The sequence below is a fragment of the Panthera onca genome, chromosome B1, assembly GCF_046562875.1.
Source record: "Panthera onca isolate mPanOnc1 chromosome B1, mPanOnc1 haplotype 2, whole genome shotgun sequence".
NCBI lineage: Eukaryota > Metazoa > Chordata > Mammalia > Carnivora > Felidae > Panthera > Panthera onca.
In genome coordinates this window covers 173962026-173983087 of record NC_138342.1, presented here as the reverse complement: position 1 = coordinate 173983087, position 21062 = coordinate 173962026, and the positions used below count along the sequence as shown (strand labels likewise).

The window sequence follows — 21062 nt, the reverse complement described above, 5'->3', positions numbered from 1 at the left end:
TACTTTTAACATATCTTGTCAATATAGCATGTTTAATACACTCTATCAGTATAACCCATTTATATCACATCTCATGTTTCAAATGTGGTGGTAAGGAGTCAGGAGGTAAATTCCATCCCATGGGGCTCTGATAAAATAAAGCTTCCAGGCAGTGATTTCTATTTCGCTAAAGCATTTCCATTCTCATTCCCCTAAACAAATCAGAATGTCAGCTCTATAGTGGCAGGGGCTTGGTGGGTTCCATTCGCTGCTGGGTGTCTGTGGCCCAGAATAATTCCTGGCACGTAGTAAGAGCTCAATAAAAATGTATTCAAGGGCGCCTGGGGGTTCAGCTGGGTAAGCGTCCAACTTCAGCTCAGGTCATGATCTCGTGGTTTGTGGGTTCAAGCCCCACTGTGCTGACAGCTCAGAGCCTGGAGCCTGCTTGGGATTGTGTGTCTCCCTCTCTCTCTGCCCCTCCCCTGCTCATGCTCTGTCTCTCTCTCTCTCTCAGAAATAAATAAACATTAAAAAAATGTATTCAATATATTAATAAATTCCAGGCAGACTGACATTGAGTCACCAGAGTAACAATATTTTTTTAATCTATTTTTAAAGTATTTTTCCTGTTCCTTAATACATTTTTTGTTGTTTCTGACTTAAATAACAAAGGCTTCTTTTCCCTCAATGAAACCTTTCATACTTTTTATCTTACCCCAATTTTCTTTCTTTCTTTTTTTAAGTTTATTTATTTATTTTGAGGGAGACAAAGCACAGACAGAGGAGGGGCGAAGAGATGGAGAGAGAGAGAATCCCAAGGAGGATCTGTGCTGTCAGCACAGAGCCTGATGCAGGGCTCGGTCCCACAAACCATGGGATCATGACCTGAGCTGAAATCAAGAGTAGGACACTTAGCCAACTGAGCCACCCAGGCACCCCTATTTACCCCAATTTGCAAGTAAGTAATCAATAATTTAAAAACTCTCCCACTGGAAGTTCCATTTTCACTTACGGAAGTCTTGAACTAAAAAAAAAAAATTTTAATTTAATTTTTAAAAAATTGTTCTCTCTCCAGTACCTGACACCATCTTTTCCTTTCTTAGAATTATAAAAACAAACTAATAAACTAAAAACACTCTGACACAGCATCATCTCTGTTTTCAGGCAATGTCAAACGCAGCGTTTGTTAATATCACCACCAATCAAGCGCATCCTAACTTGCGCTCAAAAGCTGAAATGTTATCATGGGCAACAACATCCATCAGCTTTCTTAAAGTGACAGGCTCACTTTGTGTTCACGCAGCTGACGCACAAAAACCCAAGCCCGGATAGCCGTAGGTTGCCAGATGCTCTTTTGAGTAGAGATGGAATTACAGGCAAAAGCTGTTAAATCGGTTCACACCTCGAACAAGCACACAAGTGCTTTCCCTTGCGATTCCCATTGTGCTTTGAGGTGCAGAAGTGATTTACGGATACCTCCCCATTTTGTCACATGGAATCTTAAAAAGACATGTACTCAGAGATCAAGGTTTAATAAAATTAATCATTTTTACTGCTTCATCAAGGACATTCTTAAATAAAACTGCCTTTTTCTGGGTGCGACTCACCAGATACGTGCCCACGGTCATGTTGAGCTGTATATAGAAGCAACTTACGTTAGGCTGATTTCAAAGGCTCCTGGGATAAAATAATGCCCCTGCCTCGAAACCATTCATATCACCCCCTACCCACCCTGATGGTCTCTAAGTTTCTTCAATTACCCACTCGACCCATTTTTTGCAAATGAAGTTGTATATGAAAGCAAAATTCCAAGTGTCCATAGTGGCCTATTCAGGCTGATCGTGTGACCTCCTCTGGTGAACGAGGTTGGATGACGTGGCCGTGGTTTGCATGAGAAATAAAATAGGGAATCAAGTTTTCACCTAATGTTCAAAACACCCTTGGAGGCATTTAGCAGTGTGTAGTTCTTGTTTACTTTATTTTTTTATTTTAGGGAAAGGGAGAGAGTGAGCAGGGGAAAGGGGCAGAGGGAGAGAATCTCAAGCAGCCTCCACGCTCAGTGCAGAGCCCGACTGCAGGGCACGACCCTGGGATCAAGACCTGAGCCGAAATCGAGAGTCGGATGCTCAGCCGACTGAGCCACCCAGGCGCCCCAATCGGTGTCCCCTTCTGATTCATTTCAGAGGTTTCAGAGACAACAGCTGAACTTCTCATGTCCGTGGTTCCAAGGGGACACAAAGGAGCAAGGGTAGCTATCTGGGAAGAAGCCTCAGGAAGGTGAAAGGAGGTCCCCGTCAAATCATGGCTGGTCACACCCCTTAGGGATGCAGCCACATCCCCAAATGACCACAGGCTTGGCTGTGAAGCCCAATGAGTTGAGATGACAAAAATCATGGAGAGTGCTTCTGCTCCTCCCCACACCTCTGCCCCTTGCCCATCTCCCTAATAATCTCACCACCACCATCAATGGGTCATTAATTTAACGGGATAGACCCAGGAGATTGATGGGCCAAATCTATTAGCAAGAGAGGTTCCTGTGACTAAACAGTGAGCTCCCGTGCTTTGCACTCATATTCTCGCATCGGTAACATACGACGAACAAAACAGGGCTTGTCTCTCAGAAGTCCTGAGCAGGTTCCTCCTCTTTCTTGTTTTTTGTTTTGTTTTTGTTTGTTTGTTTGTTTTTCAGTTAATAAGTAAGAGAGGCAGAACTTCCAGACCAGGTCACCTTTCCCTCCTCTCTTGGTATGGGCACATCGAACAGGCTCCCTCAAGACTGAGAACTGCAAAATTGAAAGGCTTTTGCCAGACATCATTGCACTGGGTTTAAATATATTTTTTAATGTTTGTTTATTTTTGAGAGAGAGAGAGAGGGAGAGCACGAGCCGGAAGGGTCACAGACAAGGGAGACAGAGGATCTGAAGTAGGCTCTGCGTTGACAGCAGAGAGCCCGACGCAGGGCTCGAACTCACGAACCCTTGAGGTCATGACCTGAGCCGAAGTCAGACACTCAACCAACTGAGCCACCCAGGCGCCCCTGCACTGGGTTTCGTTGGATTTGCACAGCTACCCTAAAGAGGTTGTTCGATTCCCATTATGCTTTTGGGAGCGTTGTATAAAACTCCATCAGAAATCCCATGGAGGGGAAAGACAGTACAATTTGAGCATTCCTCTCGGTCCCTACCCAGACCCCTTCACACCGCTCTCCCCTGCCTAATTCACACCTGCTGAGGTGCCAAACACAATGCCTGTCTCCTAACAATCCATGTGTACCAAATAACTAAATGACAAACAGAAGGGTACCACTGCTGACACTATCATTACCAATGCCTTTGTTCTGCACGAATCTCAGTCAAGGTCTTCGCAAAGGCTGATGGCCACACATAGCTGTAACAACGACAGCGAGCATTTGTGCAGTGAAGATGAATTCTGGCTCACTTACTCTTCACAACAACCTCAGAGAGAGGCTGACCTGTAATAAGCTTTCCCAGTGAGCAAACTGAAGCTTAGAAGGCCAAATAACTTGGCCAAGGTTAATACAGATGGGGTACTGGAGCGTGGGGACTAAAACCGGTTTTCTTATTCTAGAGTCACAGCTCGTAATTCTACATCCCAAGTTTTTCAGGCATTTTAATTTCTGTAATCAGAAGAAAATAAAGATAAATGTTGATGTCAGAATTATGCAGTAAAGGCAGTATCACTAATGACAACAACAAAAGGGAAAACAAAAAAAGGAAATTCCCTAAAGAAGGGTAAGAAAGTTCTTCCTAGGATATTCAGGATTGCAAAGCCACTTGAAACATGAACTAACCACCATTATTCTCAGCCTGTGAACTTCCACAACCTATATCTTGATGATTCCAAGAAAGACAATGTCATTTATGCAGAACTGTACCCATGTTGCTTTAGATAATCAACATCATTCACTGAAAATTAACTCTACATCGGATTCCCCTAATGCCTTGTCCTCTTTAGCAGGAATTATGAGCACACTAATGACTTTCTTATATGCACAGTATTACACTGGGCATCTCAAGTTCAGGCCGGCACTGTGCTTGGATTCATGTAGTGTTCTGTAGATACTAGATTGTTCTACATGTAATATACAATGTGTGACTCAGAAGGAATGATGCTCATTTTTGCTTGTCTTTCACTTCTGAGTAGTGCCTAGAACACTGTGTGCGTTCAATCTGTTACTGATAACGGTAATAATCTCAACTGATGTTCTAGTCACCAGAATCTAGTCCTTAACAGCAACAAATAAGCCAGTCGGCGTTCGGGTTCTGAAATTTTAGATTTGCTACATGATCAAAGATCAAAGATATCTTTCCACACGAAGATTCTGAAGACTATTGACTTGCATTGGTAAGCCTTCTTTTCAACGTTTCTGAAACGGTTTCTATCCATCTTGTCATATCACTTTGAAAAACAGTCTTTGAGAACAAACCAAGCAAAACGTATTGATGCATTGAACAGAATGTTGCACTGCACAGAGTCCTTCACAGCAGCCCTGTGAGACAGGACTCTTTCTTAATCAGAATTCAGAATGGAGACACTGAGGTAAAGAGAAGGGTGTGGTCTGATAGGATCAACAGATAGAATGGTACTGAGGGGGCCTGCATGGACCTCAAAAATGCACAGCTCCCATTTGCAGATGAGAATCCTGCTACAGTGGGGACACGCCTCTCACTCCACGACAGTAATTATCACACACGACACATAGGCTAAACAAACAACAACAATAAAGTCTCAAATCTATGGGTATTCAAAGAGTCCCAAAGAACTCCTAATTTATTTTCTTTAAAACACACCTCACTTTCAATTCCATGGAGTTCCCTCTCCTCAGACCCCTTCCTCCGCAAAATGTTTAGACCATGCTAAATGGTCAATTATTCATTTCACTAAATATGTTGAGGGCTACATATTTCTGAAAAGTTTAGGGAGACTTTTATCTATGGAGTCTTGATGAAGAAACAAGATAGAACAAAACTACACGCAACGTTGAGCTTTAAAACATACGTGCAGCATATGAACACTGGGCATTAGTTGAAGGCATTTATGGAGAACTGAAGCTCTCTGGTAGTAACTCCCCAGAGGCACCAATCACATCCTGGGCTTTCTTTGAAGAGTACAGCAACAACAAAACTCATTTAATATACAATTTAAAATCTGGTCCTTTAACAAACAATTGCCCTTTCCGAGACTTTCCCTTTGGATATTATCAGAAAAGATGGCAGAGATAAACTACTTTCTATCCCTAACACTAGCCACAAAGGATGCTTCTTCCTCCAAAGAGCGTTCTTCCCTTTAAAACCATGCAGAGGCTCTAAATGGTTTGTTACTGCCTTAGTGAAAACATCTTCAAATCTAAACGCCTTCATTTTGATAAACAAAGAACGTGACACAGAAAAGAACTTCAGTGACCAGCCCAATCGCTTCTTTTTAGGGACAAAAACTAAGGCCCAAGGAGGGAAGAGATTTGTACCAAATCATATTCAGCTAATGGCCGTGCTGGGATGGAGAGGGACCCAGTCATAGACACCTTCTCCCAAATAGCAATGTGACCTTTCTTAGAATGTATTGGTTCAGGCCTCACTTAGAGCACTACGTATGGAAGAGCCTGTTCACGGCTGGCATGTAAAGGCACTGGCTTGGGATAAAGGGGGAGCTGGTACCACGGGAGCCACCCTAAGTTTTGCCCGTGTGCCACACTGGGGACATGAGTGTCAGGGACTCCTACTATCCTCTGTGGCTTGGGCCTTTCCACAATAAAGAGCACCAAAGCCATGACACGTTGGGTGGCAACGGGCTATAGTATCCTCTAAAAGCCTCCCCACCATCACACGGGAAGAAAATGTGAGTCAGTGTTTTCTCCCGGTCTTTCATGGAGCTCTAGTGGATGATCCCGCCAGGAGAGCTGAACCTTCTCTGTGATGGGATCAGAAATGACAAGGGACATTTACAAACCAGTGGGGCTGCCCACTATTGCATCATCCTAAGAAAAAACAAATCACCTTCAACACAACTGGGGTTCCTGAGGACATTCACTTCCACTCTCACGCTGATGGAAACGAACAGGGTGTACCGCCTGGATCATATGATTATTCTTCTGCTCTGCAGAGTGAGAGACAATTGAGAACATCTCACCGTTCAAAATACACGAGGAAAAGGCAGGTCTTCCTAAGACATTCCAGTTAGGGAGGCGAGCGGGGAAGGACGCAGGGCAAGGTGGAAAGAAGAAAAGAGAGGTAGTGAGAGTAAGGAGAAGGCAGGCATGCGTATGTTCTTCTGACTTGAAGACTAAACAGCCGATAAAACTCACACAGCTTTTATTACTCACTTACATCCCTGGAAACCAACAGATGGAATCTCTCATTGCCAAGTTCTAATGCATTTCATGTTCATGCTTAGCATCAGGACACCGGGCTTGCCAAATACTAATAAACCGCAGACAGTGAGGTGAGTGTCAAGAATCCACAGCTCCACCCTCCGCCTCGCTTGCGGCGAGGAAAGCACTCACTCCGCATTAGCTGGACGTCCACAAAAGGCAGCAGGTACATCCGTCCAGGCGTGGAAACTGAAGGTGACCAGTGTCCATATGACATATTCACTTTTTTAGTATAAAAAATACAGAGGTGACCCCTAAGGGTAATTCATATCCATTAGCTGAGAGGGCTCATTATGAGAACTACAGCAATTAATCCTTATCCTGAAGGACAGTCAACAAAGTAGCGACTGTATTCGAGTGTTAAGGCAACCTAGAAAATAAAGCTCAAGAGAACCCCGTAGTCTATATCGCTGTGATACTGGTAGAAATTAGTCCTTGAACACGAGGGCCCAAAACTCTTGAGCTGAAAAATTTTTATTCCTATCAACCAGCCACCTTAGTGCCTGGGCTTCTTTCTTGGACTGTTCAAAGCTTGGTATCCACATCTCCCTCAAAGAGCTCCAACGTGGAGCCAGAGGTGAGAAAGCAAACACTGTGGGCTCCGGGCAGCTCAGGTGGGTAACTTCTGCCTTCCATCTTTTGGGTGGTAAGCCCTGCATTGGGAGAAAGGAAAAAAGAATTCAAAATAGATGATAAGGAAAAACAAGTCCCATGTTCCTGCCTCACAACAACAGCACCCGACACGTACTTTTCCTTTGAAAGCAAATATCGTCACTCCCCAGTGAAACAAATAGTCTCTTGGCAAATATTTTTATGAAATCTCAGAACACAGAAAAGAAGGGAGAGATTCTGCCACCTCCGTGACTGGAAAAGTCTAATTCTGAGGATCAGGAGTTAGGATGGTTGTAGATTTCTTGACAAGGACACTGGAGGTTAAAAAGCGATGGTGAGACTAACCATTGAATGTTAACATTAGTGCGTAAACCTTTAGGGAAGAAAAAGAATACTTGCGTAGCCTCAAAATATCTCCCCTGAAATATTTATTCATTATTGTGGTGGTTTTAACTCATGCCCGCAAATTGTGTGATATTCCTCTCTCGAGGAGGTGAAGATCAATCCCCCTCCCTTCGAGCATGACCTGGACTTAGCAACCTGCTTAATGGAAAGGGAAAAACAGTAAGCTCACGGAGGAAACCTAGCAGGTATCGCCTTAAACCAAGTGATCAAAGTTAACATCACTAGTAATAGGTCAGGTTGATGTCATGCACCCCCCTGACAAGGTGCGATGAGAAGGGCCCTTTCACCGCTGCAATATTATTCCCCCACATCCATAATCCAAGTTTTAACAGGAGAAAACATCAGACAAACCCATGGAGGGACAGTCTACAAAAATATTGGCCAGTGCTCTTTAAAAGCATCAAAGTCATTAAAAATAAGGAAACTGAACGACTGTCACAGTTTGGAGAAGACCAAGGACACACGAGAGCTCATTTCAATCTGGTATCTTGGATTTAATCCTGGAACAAAGGATGTTGGTGGAAAAACGGGTGAAATACGACTAAAGTCTGCAGGTGAGTTAATAGCAGTGTGCCAACGTTAATTTCTTAAGCGCGGACACGTTATCATGTCATGATGTGCAATGTTGACAACAGGAGAGGCCAGGTGAAGGGCGTTCAGGACCTCTGTACCATCTTAGTAACTCTTCCGCCAATTTAAAATCATTGCAAAAGTAAAAGTTGTTTTTTTTTTAAAAGGCGATGCAAAATGCCTCCCACATTCTAAGGAAAACTGATAGTTTACACTCAGCGAAACTATGGCTTCCATGTTGGAGTGAAATGAAGACATTTCAGACACCCTCACGTACCCCTTCTCGAGAAGCTGTCCAAGGGTAGGATCAATCAGAAGCGCAAACTCGGGAAAAGGGAGAAAGCATGCAAGAAATAGAGGTGTCCACGCAATAGAAAAAGATAAGAAAGGAAAATCCTCAAATGCTGGGCAGGGGAGCTCTCAGGGTCCCTTTTTTTAAACATCAAAATATTAGTGTATCGGCATGTTAGTTAGAAACATTGGGCAAATACCAAAATAATTAGCTAAGTGTGGTGGTAAGAGATTGCTCCTGGGGAGGGAGAAAAGGGGTAACTTAAAGGCTGCTCTTTTTTTTTTTTAAACTAACTTTGCAGAACTATTTAATACTTTGAGCTATGTGCATGTGTATCTTTTTCCAAAAAAATTTTTAATGCGAAGATAACAGGGCTTATAATGTATTGAGTTTGTAATAATTAGAATTCTCATCCAACACAAATTTAGAAAGCAGAGTAGAAAAACCAATTTGGAAATATAACAATTTGGGTGCCTACCTGTGGTTGAATCAACATATTCCCTTTTTTGTTAAACTTTCCATAGGAAGCACAGGAGAAGATACTAGGGTGTAGCCCGAAAAAAAGATGACCTAGAATGCATATAAAGCTTCCTTTAAGCATCTGAAGGGACTCTAAGTTGAATGCATTAACATGTTTGGAAGAGAGTGAAGGATATACCTCTCTGCTCTTGAGGACCACTGACAAATGACCATGCAGTTTGGCTTAAAAGGGTCTGGAACTAGGGCAAGACTTCTTAACCAAGACAACACAGCACAGAGACCCAGAACACAAATCCAAACAGCAAACCATTAGGAAATGCTAAGACTTAAAAGCTGGGAAGTCTGAATAGCAATACATTTTTTCCCCCAGAAAACTAGAGGTGGGCTCAAAATTGGGGTTACTTTAGTGAGGGATTATGGTTGGTCAGAGATTATATTTGAAGCAAGAGCAGAACAGAATCAAGAAAGGAGGATGCAAACTTTTGAAAGGTCACCGCTCATATTTATTGACTAACATGTGGAGATGCGAGGCTACATCCCATTGAACTAAAGAGTCAGAAGCAGGTAACTAAGAATGGACTAGAGAAAGCAAGTCCGGGTTCCAAGGAAAGAACCATATAACTGTCAAAACTAACAAAAGATAAAATGGGCTACCCTGAAAAATGATGCAATCGCCAGCACCGGAAATGTTCCAAGATAACCAGCAGATGGCTTGTTCGCGATGCTAGAACCAGTCAGCTGGTAGCCATACTGACCACATACCATTGGATGGCCTTCCCAACCCTGGTGCTGCGTCACTGTTTACATGAGAAAGCCAGTACTGATATCTGTTTGCGTGCCTGCCCACTCAAAAGTCCTTTCAGCAGTGTAGGATAAAGTTCCATCTGAGGTGATATCACAAAGAAAATAATCTTATGAAATGGACTCTTAACTCTAGTGTTCTTGTAGAAATAGTTCACAGTATGACCTGAAGGAAGTGTGTCTGATGAAATAGTTATGACATTTTGGAAGTGACTAAGTTTCAGCATCTCAAATTGCCTTTCCAGCTGGGGTCCTGGGCACAAAAACAAGCTGTTTCTAAAGTATGATTAACAAATATTTTGCTTCCAAAGAGAACATGGTTCCTATTCTAACAATAAGGACAAAGTCAGGTAATCTAAATTCACGACTTTCCTTGAGGCCATCAGGGAACCGAAACCACACAGGAACCAGGTAAACCGAATTCCAGAGTGACAAGCCCCTCTAGGGAGAGATGGATACATGATTTGTTTAACCTTTGACAGAACACCGGAGAAAGCGGTGGTCGTCATACCAACAGGTAATAAGAAATCAGTTAACATTTTTTAAAAATGTTTACTTATTTATTTTGAGAGAGAGAGAGAGACAGAGAGAGAGAGAGAGGCAGAGAGAGAGGAGAGAGTGAATCCCAAGCAGGCTCTGTGCTGACAGGAATGCAGGGCTCGATCTCACCATCCGCAAGATCATGACCTGAGCCAATATCAAGAGTTGGACACTTAACCGACTGAGCCACCCAAGTGCCCTGAGTTACATTTTTAACAAATTCTTAAAGGTGAAGTATGGGTTTTCATGCCAGTTTGGAATACCTAGGAGTCCCAGACACAAAGGAAGAGTTCAAATCCACTCAAAAGCTCTTTTCCATGGACCTCCATCAGATGCTCAGGAGGGAGACTGGTAGCAGGGCAGAAGACTGAAAATATTTTAAGCTGAATTAACATTAACATAATAACCTAAATTTGTAGGAGGTAGCTCAGGCGGTGATTAGAGGAATTTTATAGCATTAAACACGTATATTATGAAAGCATAAAGGTTTAAAATCAATGACCCACGTTTCTACCTTAAATTTGAAAATGAGCAAATTAAGTCCAATTTAAGAAAAATTAACTTAACTGAAGACCATGGGGGAAGGGAAGAGGAAAAAAAGAGTTACAAACAGAGAGGGAGGCAAACCACAAGAGACTCTTAAATACAGAGAACAAATTGAGGGTTGATGGTGGGAGAGGGTAAATTGAGGAGAGCACTTGTTGGGATGAGCCCTGGGTGTTGTATGTAAGCGATGAACCACAGGAATCTACCCTCAAAACCAAAAGCACACTGTATACAGTGTATGTTAGCCAACATGGCAATGAATTATATTAAATAAATAAATAAAATTTAAAAAGAAAAATTAAAATAAGGAACAGAAATAATTAAGATATAAAACAAAAGAAAAAATAATGAAATCAAAAGCTAATTATTTGAATAGCTCAATGAAATGGATAAATCTCTGTGTAGATTAATCATGAAAAAAAGACACAAATTAGTATCAGACATGACAGAGGTGACATACAGATAGTACAGATATTGAAAGAATAAAGGAATGCTGACAATGGTATGCTAGTCAATTTGACAACTTGGAGAATATGAAAAAAAAATCCCTTAGAAGACACAATCTACCAAAGCTCACTCAAAAGGAGATGAATAACAGGAACAGCTTTGTATCTATTAAAACAATTCAATTTATACTTAAAAACCTCCCTACAAGGAAAAAACTTTGATGGCCTACTGGTAAATTTAACAAACAGTTAAGGAAAAAATAATACTAAATCTCCACAAACTCAGGAAACACGAGCAGAGGGAACATGAGAGCAGCATTACCACATATGAAAACTAGCCAAGGCACTGGGAGAAAAACATGGACCGGTCTACCTCATGAACATAGATGCAAAAATTCCTAACAAAAATTTTAACAATTCAAATCCAACAATAAATAAGAAGGATAATATAACCAAGTGAAGTTTATCTCAGGAAAGCAAGGTCATTTAGCCTTGAAAATTATCACTGTAATTCATCATTAAATAAAGAAGGAGAACCACGATTGTCTCAATGGAGACAGAAAATCATTTGACAAATTCTATATCCACTCATGCTAAAAAATCCTCATCAAAGTAAGAACAGAAGGAAACTTTCTCAATTTGATAAAGGGCATCAACCAAAATCCTACAGCTAATATCATAAACGATGATGAAAAACAATGATGAGACAATGATGAAGAACAAGTCTCTCTATGATGGGGAACTATGGTCCCAACAGTACTCTTCAAAGTTATAATGAAGGTCTTAGTACAGTAAAGGAGAAAAGGGGAAGAAATAAAAGGCAAATAGATTGGAGATGGGGATAAAATCATCTTCTTTTATAAATGACATGATCATTTATGTAGAAAAATCCTAAGAAATCTTTAAAAAAGATACCAGAACTAGAGTAATGAACACGGTTGCAGTCTATGAAGTCAACGTACAAAATCAATTTTTTTTCTATATACCAGCAACAAATGATCAGAATATATAGTTTAAAAATATATATCATTTATTATGGTATCAAAAAATGTGAACTACTTAGTGATAAGTTTGAGTAAAGAGTTATAAAAAAACCTGTACACAAGAAATTACAAAATAATGTCTAGAGAAATTAAAGAAGAGTTAAATGGATAGATATATCATTCTAATGGGTTAAATGTCTCAATATTGTTGTCAATTCTCCCAAAATTGATACTTACATTCAACACAATCACAATGAAAATGCTATCAAGCATTCTCATATAAATTGGCAAACTGACTCTAAAATTTATATATTAAAGCAAAAGACCTAAAATGGTGAAAATAATTTTGAAAAAGAACAAGGTTGGAAGATTGACACTATCTCATTTTAACACTTATTATGAAGCTACAGTACTTAAATACAGACATATTGATCAGTCCAGAAATTAACCCATATATATATATATATGTATATTATATATATATATATGGCCAATTGAGTTTAGAAAAAAACAACAAGGTAATTCAATCATGAAAAAATAATCTTTCCAGTAATGGTGCCGATCCTATTGGACATCCAAATATACAAACCTCAACTCTTACACCACACTGCATTACAAAAATTAACTCTAAGTGGAAAACAGACCCAAGTGTAAAAGCTAAAACCACAACATTTCTAGAATAAAACAGAAGCACATCTTAGTGACCTTGGGTTACACAAATATTTTTATATAGGACACAAAACACACAAATATAAAAGAAAAAAATGATGTGCTGGACTTCATCAAAATTAAAACCTTTTACACCTTCAAAGACACTGTTATGAAAATGGAAAAACCCAAAGACTGGAAGAAAACATCTGTTATTTGTTCAAAATATATGAAGAACTGTCACCACTCAAGAATAACAAGAATAACTCAATCTTTTTTAAATGAGCAAAGATTTGAAGAGACGTATCGCCGAACATATTGATGGCAAATAAGCCATTTAAAAAATACTCAAAATCATTAGTTGCTGAGAAATGTAAATTAAATCACAGTGAGATACCACTATGCACCCAGCAAAATGGCAAAAACTACGACTGACCACACCGACTGTTAATGAATGCAACTCCCATGCAATGCTGGTGGGGATGTACGACAGAGTAACTTTGGAAAACAATCTGGTAATTTCTCAAAATGTTTAACAGACATCTACCATATGACCTAGCCATTCCTTGCCTAGGTATTTATAGAAGACAAATGAAAACATACGTCCACGCAAAGACTTGTACGTGAATGTTCGAGGCAGCTTTATTTTGTAATAGCCAGAAACTGAAAACAACCCAAATGTCCATCAACAGCTGAATGGATAAGGCCATTTTGGCATGTGCGAACTTCAACATGAAGAGAAAGGAACTGTTGATACGCAGTGTTGTGGATGAATGTCAACATTATCATGTGGATAGAAAGAAGCCAGACACAAAAGAGAATCATTACAGGATTCCATTTACATAAAATTCTAGAAAAGTGCCTTAGCTTCTTTGTCAGAAGTGGCAAAAAGCAGATGTGTGGCTGCCTGAGAAAGGGGGTGGAGAGAGGATGGATTAAAGAGGGACATGAGGAAACTCCTGGGGAGGACAGAAATGTTTGTCATCTTGATTGGGGTGATGGTTTCACAGGTATAGGTCATAACTAATCAAACCACGCATTTTAAATATGTGCAGTTTATTGTATATCAATTATACCTCAAAGCTAATTTTTTAAAAGCTTATCCCCTGTGAAGTTAGATCTCTGACGATTATATGCTGTCTCCCCTATTATGGCCTTTTTGAGGACAGGAGGGTGTATCGTAAATGTTCTTTTACAGACTAAAGTCAATTCAATACCGAAAGACTTCCCCCTACATGGGGTAAATAAAGCAAACACCATAGAGAACAAGCCTACTCAGATTCAACAGGTGTGGTGGACAGACTCCAGATGGCCCCCGTGATTTCTGCCTCCTGGTATTCATGCCCTTGTATTCCTTTCCTCTTGAGCGTGCAAGGTATCTTCACTTGTTTCTAACCAATAAAATACGGCAAAGGTGAGAGAATGTATGTGATTGTGTGCACATGATCATATATGCTGGTTGCAGCACTGATCTTGCTGAACTCTCTCACTCCCTTGCTGGCTTTGAGGAAGTAAGCAGCCATGCTGGGGAAGCCCGCATGGACGAGGAATGTAGTGGCCTCTCAGAGCCAAGGGCAGCCTCCGGCCTCCAGCCAACGAGCAACTTGAAGCCCTCAGTCCTACAGCCTGTAGGAACTGAATCTGCCAACAAGCATGTGAGTTTAGAAGCAGACTTGTCCCCAGTTGAGCCTCCGGGTGAACACCCGGCCCTGACTGATACTTTGATTGCAGGCTTCCAGGGGACCCGCTTAAGCCATGAGCTAACCCACAAGAAACCGTGAGATGATAAATATGTGTGGTTTTTAAGCCACTAAGTCTGTGACATTATTATTCACACAGCAATAGATAACTCACTAGATCTGTGGGGAGGGAGAGCAGGGGAGAAGCAGAGTAGAGAAAGGGGAGATACATTTGATATTCTTACGGTAGTTTCTACATCCAAATACAATGATTAAATTATTGCCAGCCACAAGATGAAAAATAATCAGAGTCAGAGGAAATCAAATTATTTCTTTTAGCTTTTCCTTGGCTGAAAGAGAAAAAGTGAAGAAACATATATAAGCAGCTTACTTTAAGGCATGGCATATGGAAGCTGTAACAAATCTTGTAAAACAAATGAATAAATGCCAGAGTAAAGAACCGGTCTTAATACCCTTTTAATTTACTTTCACGGTACATTTTGTTCTGCTTTTCAATAATGAGCACATTAGCATTTGAGAACTGTAGCGCATCCATTGAAATGCAAGCAAAGCCTTTTAATCATCCTCACTGACCACTTCTCGGGGAGGAATAAGAACACGCCAAAGGACAGCCTACTCCATCTACTTTTCTTCAAAGACTCCAAAGAGAAGGACATGTAATTACATCACCTTCAGGCACTCGGAAATACCACAGTTAGCTGTTTTTTTGGAAATGCAGGAATATACACATTCTCCCATAACTTTTACAAAGCTATCCACCAACGTCGTCATGCGCTCTCTTCCAGTCCCCAGCAATCATTCCAAAAGGGCGTCTGTGAGGTGCGGACACAGTTAGGGCTTGTGGGGTTCTTTGGTTTTCTGTGAGTGTCATGTCCAAGCCTGGCACGGATCTTGATCGGCAGCCCCGGGCAAATCACCACCCTCAGAAGTTCTGTTTTCTGCTTTAACAGACTTTCAGAATAAGTAATTAGGATGGCATGGGTAATTAATGTGGTCTCTACTTTTTCACGTTTTCTGCAGCGTGCGGATTTTGGTTTTTGCTGTAACGTGGCCCTGTAACTTAGGTCAAAGAGGAAGTCGTTGCCAGTCAGGATGCATTCTCTGAGAAGGATGATGTAATAGTGTTTGTGCAGCAACCAAGTCACTTGGCTTAAAAGAAATGATTTTATGAGTAAATCTTTGTTATATAAAACCAGATAAAACAATTTAAATTTTTATACTAGTTAAAATGAGGAAAATAATCTTTCAAATATTTTAAAATTTGTCTAAAAATACATACATTTCTCATATGAGAGCCTTATCTATACAATACACAAAAATAATTCAATGAACTGTTCAGGTTTATGTCTGACCTGAAATTAATACGCTGTCCAAAATAAACATTTCAGTATTTAACAAAAATTGTTTGCCTCCAGAGAACTTAGATGAAACATTATGTGTATACGGGAGTAGGACAAGGGACTGATGAGTGATTGCCAAGTAGTATAGTATAAGTGGGCCATCTCATTTCTTCTTTAATTTCTTTTTTTTTTTCAATTTTTTTAAACATTTATTTATTTGAGAGAGAGACAGACCGACAGAGTGTGAGCAGGGGAGGAGCAGAGAGAGAGAGGGAGACACAGAATCCGAAGCAGGCTCCAGGCTCTGAGCTGTCAGCACAGAGCCCGACACGGGGCTCGAAACCATGAATCGCAAGGTCATGACCTGAGCCAAAGTTGGCTGACGTTTAGGGGCTGACTGAGCCACCTGGGCACCACTCTCTTTTAATTTCAAAGGTAAATTAAACTAATCTTTCTCTTTCTTTCAATAAACTACCTTCTAACAAATTTAGTTATATATAAAGTGAGACCATTCCCAGTATAAATAAGTAAAGCAAGCAAATGTTAAGAGCATCAAGAAATTTGAAGACATTACTAAGAAATTTCTTTATAATAGTTTAAGAAAAAGAAATATTTTAAGGGTTATTCCATCATTATTTGAATATTTTCTCTATATTAATAAGCATGTGCCAGAAAGAGAAAGAGCAAGAATGAGAGAGAGAGAGAGAGAGAGAGAGAGAGGGAGAGAGAGAGAGAAAGGTGTTAGATTGCACATGTGAAATGAAAATAAGTTTCCAAGCAGTAGCCTGTGAGGCAAACGTGTAAGGAGGCTGACAGAAACCAGAGCACTGATGGAAAAGTTAAAGACCTGACAATGTGGATGAGATTTAGAAGTTTCCCATTTTTTATTATTTTCTTCCCTCTCCTGCAGCCTGCTTCTATCACTGCCCAGCACCTGCAGCATGGTGTCCTTCAGAAGAAACAATAAAGGGGAGTTTAAGGCCTTCGGGAAGAAGGACAGGACTAGTAAACTTCATGAGGAATGAAGTCCTCAAAGGAGAGGAATGAAATATTCACCTTCCTGCAGAGCCTGGTCTCTCTAATGGGAATGAAGAGGAGTACGAAGGGGCCGCTACAGAAGGATACAAAATGGCGGAGCGCCTGGGTGGCTCAGTCTGTTAAGCATCTGACTCTTGGGTTTGGCTCAGGTCACCATCTTGTGGTTTGTTGAGTTTGAGTGCCGTGTCGGGCTCTGTGCTGACAGTACAGAGCCTGCTTGGGATTCTCTTCTCTTTCCCTCTCTCTCTGCCCCTCCTGCTCTCTCTCAAAATAAATAAACTTTAAAACATAATAATAATAATAATTTTTTTTAAAAAAGGATGCAAAATGTCAGAAGCCATCGAGATGGCTCTTCTAGAGCCTCTTCGCCAAACCTTGATTCTCTCACCTTCTCCTGAAGCCGGATATTATCCCACACCTTGCTGCACACCATGCACTCAAATGCATCGATGTAGTTGTCCTGGTGCACGTCTTGTACTCCCCACTTCCGTTCCTTGAGTGCTGTGAGAAGTCGCTGATTCGAGACCTCACCCTTCAGCTTCCATTCTATGTAGGCCTCGTACAGTCTGTCGTCGTGATCCAGTTGTCTGATGTAACTTGCCAGTTCTCTAGGGTGAGCAAATTCAGACACGAGAATAGCACTTCTATTACTTGGGAGCCAGTCAGCAATGCTGGGGGACCCATAATACACAGGGACCACCCCCAGTTTCAGAGGTCTCCAGAACTTCTCAGTGATGTAGTCGTCACATACCGCATTCTCGAAGGCAAGGATAAACTTATACTGTGCAATGATCCTATAAAAGCCATCAGCATCCATGGAAGCTGGATTTTTTAGCTGCGGAGGGAGATCCTTGTTTCGTAAACACTCACCGTAGGAATCCACCTCAACGTGAGTCATCAGTTCTCGAACATAGCTGTCCCTGTCTGATGGCGGGTCACAGTCTGACTGGACATACACCAGTGGAGCAAGTCTTCTTCGAAGGATGTTCTTGGACCGCAAAGGGACCAGGTATCTGAGTGACTTCAGGACTTCTACGCCCTCCAAGTACTGGGTGGTCAGTGGCAAGTGGGAATGTCGGCTGAACGTGGCAGTGTAGTTGAACAAGGTGATGACTGGCTTGTGAAAGAGCTTGTAATTATTTTTCGGAGACTCTTCGTGAAAAAGGGCCCAGTCGTGATGGGCCTTCCGAGGCAGAGGTAAGCTATCTATGTTAAAGTCAGTGCCTGGAAGAAGAAAAGAAAACGTTAGTATGTGCGCAAGAATTTTAGTGCTCGTCTGGAGTCTACCTGGTGAGATTAGAATACAGAGGAGTTTGAGGCTATAATGAAGGACACTACAGCGCTTGCAAAGTGCCTCGCAGTCAGTCACGACGCTGTCACCCTAGAGACTGTTCAGTGGGGGGATCACCAAGCAGAGGGACCCTCTTCCTGATTTTATAAAAAGAGAAATGGGACTAGTGTGTAGCCTGGTTCTGAAATGAGAATTTATTCTGCTGCCTCCGCCAATCGGCTTTTCTCCCCAGAGGTGTTGTCTCAGAGAGGGCGGGAGAAAGAAAGAGAAAGACAGTTCTTAAAAAACAAAAGAGCAAGAGAAAGGAAGTCAAAAAGGGGTAAGCAACCAGCTTGGCATTGATGGACTGAAAAAAAGTGAAATCACGCAAAAGTAGCCAGAATGAATATATGGTATAGATATTTTTTTTCATCCAAAATGATCGATTTCAACAAAGCAGTGAATCAATCTTAGTCAAAACGGTAGAAAAGAGGTTTTTAAAGACAAAACAGCCAATAATAGCACCATGCTACAGACTGCTGCAGGATGGACGTTAATTAACAAGCACATCAAGAAATAAAGGCGGCATAACAGGATTATAATTATGAGTGATTCTAACTTCCACAGGATTAATTGGGAAACCTTTGAAACACGATCCTGTGCAGACAGAAGTGATGGATGTGGTAAGCAGTTGTTTCCTGACATCGTGGATGCAGACTCAATCAGGAAGAAGTTATTTCTATAACCGAGAAAGGATTAACACAATACCACAATATGTAACAGAATTTCTAAAGTGTTCCTGACACTGATGATTTTGTGGCCCCTGATTTGAGTTTTTAAATGTAAGGAAATGGCAAAAAAAAAAAAAAAAAAAAAAAAAATCTATCTGCAGGGGGAAAAAAAAGCCCAAATAAATGCTTCCAGAGGAACAAAACATATTCTCTAGTAGAATTCATAAAAATTAATTGTTTAATGCTGGTACACACTCTCTCAAATAAATATACACTCTTTGGTGCCAACACTACAGCAAGAAGTCATTTAATCACAAAAGGCTTTTAAACAATTAAAGATCAAGTAAGATTGGGGCGCCTGGGTGGCTCAGTCAGTTAAGCATCCCACTTCGGCTCAGGTCATGATCTCACAGTTTGTGGGTTCGAGCCCCGCATCAGGCTCTGTGCTGACAGCTCAGAGCCTGGAGCCTGCTTCAGATTCTATGTCTTCCTCTCTCTCTCTCTCTCTGCCCCTCCCCTCCCCTCCCCTGCTCACGCTCTGTCTCTCTGTCTCTCAAAAATAATAAATAAACATTAATAAACAAAAAAGAATGCTCACCTACATACACACTGGGAATTTAATGACACGTAGAGTTAGGTGGTCAGCAAAAGTTAACAGACAAACTTGAAGATGTGAAAGAGTAGAGAATTTGAGAAGAAAGGCCATTCGCACATGAAGTGGTTGCTGGTCAACTGGTCACCAACAGGACCAGGAACCCAGGAACTTGAGTTAGAGCATTAAGTTTCCGCTGAAGGCATAACAGGAATCAAGGCTGTTTAACTGGGAGAGAAGAACTGGAGTCCAATCCACAGGAGTCAGAGACAGTGATCAAGATACAAGATTAAGATTGGTGGCGTATGATTAGAACAGAAGTGGGTCCACACTTAACTCGGGAGGGGGGCAGGCACAGGTGTCTTGAGTGAGTGGGTCAGACACCAGTGGCTGGTGGCTGCTGCTATATGGCACGCAGGTGACTCTTTATTTGCCTCGCCCTGGCTGTGCCACGGCAAAGATCCAAAGAACAGGACAGCAGCAGGACACAACGCCTGCCTCCTGTGCTTCAGAGAATGGAGATGGCCTGAGCATCATCTCTGCTCGTCCACATCAGTTAAGGGTAACAGGCACCAAAACCAGCTCTGGCTAGATCTTTCTGTGGCCAGTTTCTAGGTCCACTCAGATTGTATTCATAACATGAATGGGACTTGAGACTGGTAGCAATTATGAACCCTTCATTCACTGTAACGAGGGCTTGCCGGCTCGGTAGCCAAGTTCTACTGGAACCCTGATAGAGGAAGGAAGGGGAGAAGAGCACGGGGTTCCGTGCATATGCAATCTTTAGTAGTAAAACAAGCCTGCGGAATCTAAGCAAGATACATCCATGTATGTTCATGCTCTAAAAAAGAACATGGCTTTTGAAAAACGAGAGTGTGAGGTTCTAGGACATCCATCTGAATTGTTTAGTTTGTAGGAGTGATGCCATCTTTAAAAGTGCGGGAATACCTTTTTAACAGAGAGGAAAGTTAAAGGGACCTAACTTTCCAGAAACATTTCCCATTATTTTTTTACCTTAAAAAGTATTTTCTAGCTACTTCCCTAAAACACATACACAACAGACACACACAAAATCATATTAAAGTAGGCTTTTAATCAGATTCTTCCACACTAAAATTCTCTGGGGAAGATTTTAAAAAAGATGGCATTTTGCCCAGTGAGCTCCTTCCCTAAACCTACAGCTTCAGATGGTCAACATTCAAGAAGACTGAAATAAGAACCATAAAAGCCCTAAACTACAGCTGATCCTGGAACAACACAGACCTGAACTTTGTGGGTCCACTTACCTGTGGATTTGTTTTCAACAAACACAGTATAATAGTGTGAATGTATTTTCTTTTATGTTTTTCTTAATAACCATTTTCTTTTTTTCTGGCTAACTTTATTGTAAGAATATAGTATATGATACGTATAATATACAAAATATGTGTTAACTGTTCATATTATCCGTCAGGCTTCCAGTGAACAGCAGGCTATTAGTAGTAGTTAAGTTTTGGGGGTTCCAAAGTTAGACGCAGATTTTTCGACTGTGTGGGGTGTGGTGCCCCTAACACCTGCATTGTTCAAGGGTCCACCATATTTCACTGAGGATATCACGGTCTAGAATATGAATGATGGGGCGCCTGGGTGGCTCAGTCGGTTGAGCATCCAACTTCGGCTCAGGTCACGATCTCACGGTTTGTGAGTTCAAGCCCTGCGTCG

The 21062-nt window shown here is 41.3% G+C and overlaps 1 protein-coding gene across 1 annotated transcript in view; it reads right to left on the bottom strand.

Annotated features, from left to right (window-relative positions):
* Positions 1-6291: 6291 nt before the first annotated feature.
* POFUT3 (protein O-fucosyltransferase 3) overlaps positions 6292-21062 on the bottom strand; it is a 79757-nt gene continuing 64986 nt past the window's right edge. The window contains exons 4-5 of the mRNA XM_060653198.3: positions 17157-17992; positions 6292-7020 (exon numbers count right to left, since the gene is read on the bottom strand). Of these exons, the coding sequence (XP_060509181.2) occupies positions 6796-7020; positions 17157-17992 (1061 nt within the window). The 3' untranslated portion in view covers positions 6292-6795. The remainder of the gene's footprint in view (positions 7021-17156; positions 17993-21062) is intronic.